The 5,096-nt window shown below is 39.7% G+C and overlaps 1 protein-coding gene across 1 annotated transcript in view; it reads right to left on the bottom strand.

The window, feature by feature from the left end:
- vwa7 (von Willebrand factor A domain containing 7) overlaps positions 1-5,096 on the bottom strand; it is a 10,343-nt gene that overhangs the window by 3,820 nt on the left and 1,427 nt on the right. Inside the window, exons 4-9 of the mRNA XM_035680357.1 lie at positions 2,473-2,607; positions 2,160-2,355; positions 1,810-1,979; positions 975-1,087; positions 726-842; positions 89-313 (exon numbers count right to left, since the gene is read on the bottom strand). Coding sequence (XP_035536250.1) covers positions 89-313; positions 726-842; positions 975-1,087; positions 1,810-1,979; positions 2,160-2,355; positions 2,473-2,607 — 956 coding nt within the window. The remainder of the gene's footprint in view (positions 1-88; positions 314-725; positions 843-974; positions 1,088-1,809; positions 1,980-2,159; positions 2,356-2,472; positions 2,608-5,096) is intronic.

The raw sequence follows: 5,096 nt of genomic DNA, 5'->3' as shown, positions 1-5,096 counted from the left end.
CTCCTAAATGTTACACACTGAGCTCGTTTCATTTGGTTCAATTAAGTGTGTAAAATGTCAGTCACCATCAAGAGATCTTACTACCTACCTTGTCAGCTGCTGTGTTATCCTCCACTATGGTGGAGACATCTTGGATGTCAGAGTTGGTAGTGAATATTGTCAGTCCTCCTGACACGGAGGACAGGGAAGAGTAGAGAGAGAAACGATCCGGGGACAAGGGTTCCTTACTCGTTCTCCTCCTCCTCCTCCTCCTCCTCGGACTCCTCTTGCTCTCGGTTATATAGTTGGGGTCTTCAGTTAGGAGAAACGTCACCTGTGGGAAGCCCATAACATAACCAGCTGAGCTGAAAGAGACCTGATTGATTGCAGTCCCCTTACTGTCACAGCTTCTGTCCACAATAAGTGCACAGTATGAAAGATGAGACATGAAGCAATAAACAGTATCTGCAAACAAAACTTTTTTTTGTCTGATATGAGACATTCAAATGTGTTTCATTTAGATGTATGCTTCCAGCTGAGAATCAGAAAATGCCCCCATATCCCAGTAGAATCATGGTTGATTGTCTTCAGAGCAGCTTCAGATTTGTCTCTAGATGACATCATTATTGCAGTAATTTGTCTGCTGATCATCTAAGGAAGAGATTCATAAATTACAACTGCATGTGTGCAATACCGAAGACAGCGTAGCTCATTATAGAGGAATTCTCTTAAAAATTAAAACCTACCTTGCTTTGTTTCTCAAGTGCGAGGGCCTTTACTGCATCATACAAGTGGGCGTCTTTAGGGGAAGCATCAGTGAATACGAAGATCTCTGACAGAGGTGGACTGTGAGTGAGTGCCAGCTGAAAACACACAGCAAGATGGGAAATAAGCTGCCACATGTGCTTGTAATTCTCATACTATTCATGTGTTCTCACACACTTTACCTCTGACTTTATCTTGAGTGTTAAAAAAGAAACAGCATCTAAATTTACCTGGATAGCAGAGAGGCACATCTCTGGTTCGTCTCCTCCTCCCAGAGCCATCAGGTTCTCCATTTGCAGCATAAACTGATTTGGGTCATCAGTCTCATACACTGGTCCTACCCCTGCAGTACAGTAGATAGAAATGTTACATGGTGAGCAACAGCTGCTGGCTTCTTGAGCAGAATGTTAACCATCACACTGAACATTTTCCAGTGGGCCTTACACCTTAAAGGACTTAAAAGAACATTTTGGGAAATTGATTGACATCACTGTTATGGCCTTGCCCTAATGTAATTATGGCAGCTGATTAGCTTAGCTTAGCACAAAAACTGAAAGCAGGGAGAAACAGCAAACCTGGCTCTGTGCAAAGGCAATACGATCATTCTACCAGCACCTCTAAAGCTCACTGAAGTGTAAAAAAACGACAAATTGCAGTACGAGTTATGTACCAGTCTACTTCTTTTCTGGCGCAGTAACTTCCTTTAGTTACAGGGATTTTGTTACCATTGGATAGAACCATTTTTAATATCAAAGTATTTGTTTCAGACTCTATATGGCCAAAGGATTGTTGAAAATCTCAGTCCAAAACCATGGGCATTACTGTGCAGCTATTGTAGACAATAAAATCATTATCACTATTGTTAACATTTATCACATGACCAAAGCAATATTGTTAAAGTAAAAACTGAACAGCTAACACAATGATAAAAGATCATTACATTAAGCAAGTCAATAAACAACTGATTTAAAGACAATCTAGATTCAACCCAGCTCCTACAGCAGATCTTTCCAGCTTCATATATTACTGTTTTCATTTTTGACTGAGACAAATATTCATCCTGACCTGGGTCATGGAAGGGCACAAGTAGAAAGGTGCCAGGTTGCCCAGGGTGGCTGTCTCGGCTCTGGATAATGGAGTGGGCCCGGAGGCGAGCGGCAGTAATCTCCTCAAACATGCTGCCTGTGGTGTCCATGACAAACACCAATGCAGGGACCTGCTTCACACTGAAAAGTCTGTTGAAGGAAGTTTGGGAGGAAATAAAGACATTCTATATATACTCAACAGCTCAAAATAATGAAATATTCTGTTTATTACAGCTACTTCGGAGTTGAATGCAACATCTTAACCAATTAAGGTGAGCCTACTGTGTGTTCTCCTCGGGGGAAATACAACAGCGACCAGTCAGAGCCTACCTGAGGAAGGTTTTATGGCCCACAGTGTCTCTGAGGTCTCTGAGCACACTCAGGGTTGCCTCAGTAGCCAAAGTGGCCGCTTCCACATGGAGGTAATGGTGAGGGGAAAAAAGAGGTGAGGTGCTGTCCTTGTTGATGCCCCCTTTGGCCCCAATATAGCGGCTACTGTCCAGAATACCTCCATGACTACATTTGCCTATAAAGAAAGTCAGTATCTTTAAAGGCTTAAAAGGAAAAAGCCAGTAAAACATTTTATATAGAAAATGCGATTCATTTGAATGCATTTATTCTGACTGAAGTGTCACAGACATACCCTGAGGTTTTTGAGGGAAAGTGCTGAAGTAGCCGGTGGTCAGCAGCTGGGAGTCTTGCCGTGTTTTTGTCAGTCTTGGCATAAGGTTGTCTCGACAGGTGAGGCTGAAGCACTCCATACAGGTAGGAGTGTCTTCTGTGGATAGAGGAAGAGAAAGAAAGAAGGTTTATCAGTGGTAAGCCACAACTACTTTGCTATCATCATCTTTGTTTGGGTTTTAGGGATTGGAGGCCTTTTCTTAAAGATCAAGTTCACCCTGTGAGGTTTGAATGCAATATGCATCAGCTATGTCTCACAAATTATTAGTCATAGAGGGACTGCCTACATTTTGAGATAGAATATATTTTAAAAGCATGAAATACTGCATTGGCAGGTTCACTGTCAAGTACTGTGGTTATGGACGTTAATGGATGGTTAAAGTTTTACCATAATATATAAATAATACACCCCAGTACTGGCCATATTGCCTACTTTGTTTTTCTCATTGGTAGAAATTATGGTTTAAATCAGTTGTACTGGCCATAAGACATGTTAAAGGCCACCACTGAGTGATACTAACAATAATACTGCCATGGTACAAAGATGTACCCCTACGTAATTTTGCTGTGGTATTGGTCATAAACATAGTGGCATGGTAGCTAAATAATTACCATGGCTATATAACTGTATGATGAAAATCATTCTGGCAGTGTTAGCAATCTACCTGGAAGATTCCGAAACAAGCACAAAATCACAATAGCTGCAACAACGTACATCCACGCTTTCATGCATTCACACAAACACACAAAAACACACACACACACACACACACACACACACATTGACCTTTATGGCAAATTATAGACTCATAGACAGTATAAAGTTGTGTTTGATCTAGGGTGGGCACAGCTTTGTGGACCAATGAAAAGACATATTTTTGTGGAACTGATATGGGTCTCTCTGATGTACGTCTCTCTACAAAGTTTGGTCATCTTACGTGAAAATTGGGCACCCTTTTTTATAGGCCACTCCCACCCCATTCCTCCCAATTGGCATTAACAGTTATTCTGTCCTTTGGCTTATGACTAACCTTTCCACAACATATGGAAGTATTGCACCTTTTTTGTGATATACCAACTAATTATTACAGTTCTACCTCAGATTGTTAGTTTTTGAAGCATAATGCTTTATTGTTGTCAGAGTTTCAAAATGATTTATGTTAAGTTTAAGATAAGATAAGATAAGATATTCCTTTATTGATCCCCCTTAGGAGAAATTCAGATGATGTACCGCTATGATATACCGCTTATTTACTTACAAGTGAATATTACCATTACAGTTAAGGATTGAACTTTTCAGACCCTTTCATGCTTCAACTACCTACTAGTTGCTTTCAGTGTTTTCTAGCTTCTATCTATCAGCTGATCAAACCCCTGCCTGCACCCACTGGTCATTAACACCAGTCAATGTATAGTCAGAGTTTCCATTGTTTGTGTTGCTAGGTGGGGTAGTAGAGCCAGATTGCTCAATTCTGTTACACATGTTTTCATAATTCTAAGAACTTTATTTATATAGCTCCATACAGAACAGTGTTACAAAGTATTTGACCTTTGTTTATCTGTTCTGTGTCATTCCGCCCTGCTCTCTAAGCTTTGTTTTTCTTTGCCATTCATTCCATGTCATTCATTCATCTTTTCCTGTTTTGTTAACATGACATACTCACCTCCTCTCTCATTTCAGATACTTTACTCCCTGCCCTTGTTAACCACCTGTGTGATTGTGTACCCCCAATTAGTTTCCTGTCCCTCATTATCCTTCCGACAATTTATTGTATTTAGTCTTGTATTTAGACTTCCCTTCTCTTAGTGCCAGTTCGTCTTTGTACCCAGTATCCAGTACCCAGTGTTGTCTTTGTCATCAAGCCTTTTTATTTGTTTGATCTCTGCTTAGTTTTATCTGGACCTCGCCTTAGTCTTCTCCTTGCAGGATTTTGTTCGCCTGATCATCTGACTGACTTCTTGTGTACCGTACATTTGCAAGTAAAGGCTGTTGTTACACTAACTGACTTTCAACTGCTGAACTAGTGACCTCTCATCATGTTGGTTTAGCTTTAAGTCAACCTGCCTTGCCTGTCTGTCTGCATTTGGGCCAACACTCCCACTGCCAGAAAATGAATAGTGATAAATTCATTATTGAAACAAGCATCCATAAAGAAAAAATAAAAGATTACAGTTGTCAAGGCCATCATCTGTGTTGATTCTAATAATCATGATAGACTAATAATAGATACAGTAAACTGTACCTGCCAAGAAACAATAACTATAGGACAAAAACTTTATAAGAACATACAACTCAAAATGTGGTAACATACAGCAATACTAGTTGGAACATCTTAAACTTATGTACAGCAACTTCTGAAAAATTCCCAACTTCTAGCTGCTATTAAAATTCTTGCTTTTGTGCTGCCATAGTCGGTCTTATATCCCCTAAGGCTGGGTGATATTGTTGAAATCAAATCAAATTATTATCATGATATTAAAAAAACACACAAGCAAAACATTCACAAACATATATAGTTACATAAAAGCAGTGAACTAAGTCATTGTTATGCAATACATTAAATCAACTTCATAACATCATCATAT

The sequence above is a fragment of the Morone saxatilis genome, unplaced genomic scaffold (genome assembly GCF_004916995.1).
Source record: "Morone saxatilis isolate NCDOM2014 unplaced genomic scaffold, NCSU_SB_2.0 Contig8, whole genome shotgun sequence".
Taxonomy (NCBI): domain Eukaryota; kingdom Metazoa; phylum Chordata; class Actinopteri; family Moronidae; genus Morone; species Morone saxatilis.
This window is presented reverse-complemented; position numbering and strand designations above follow the sequence as displayed.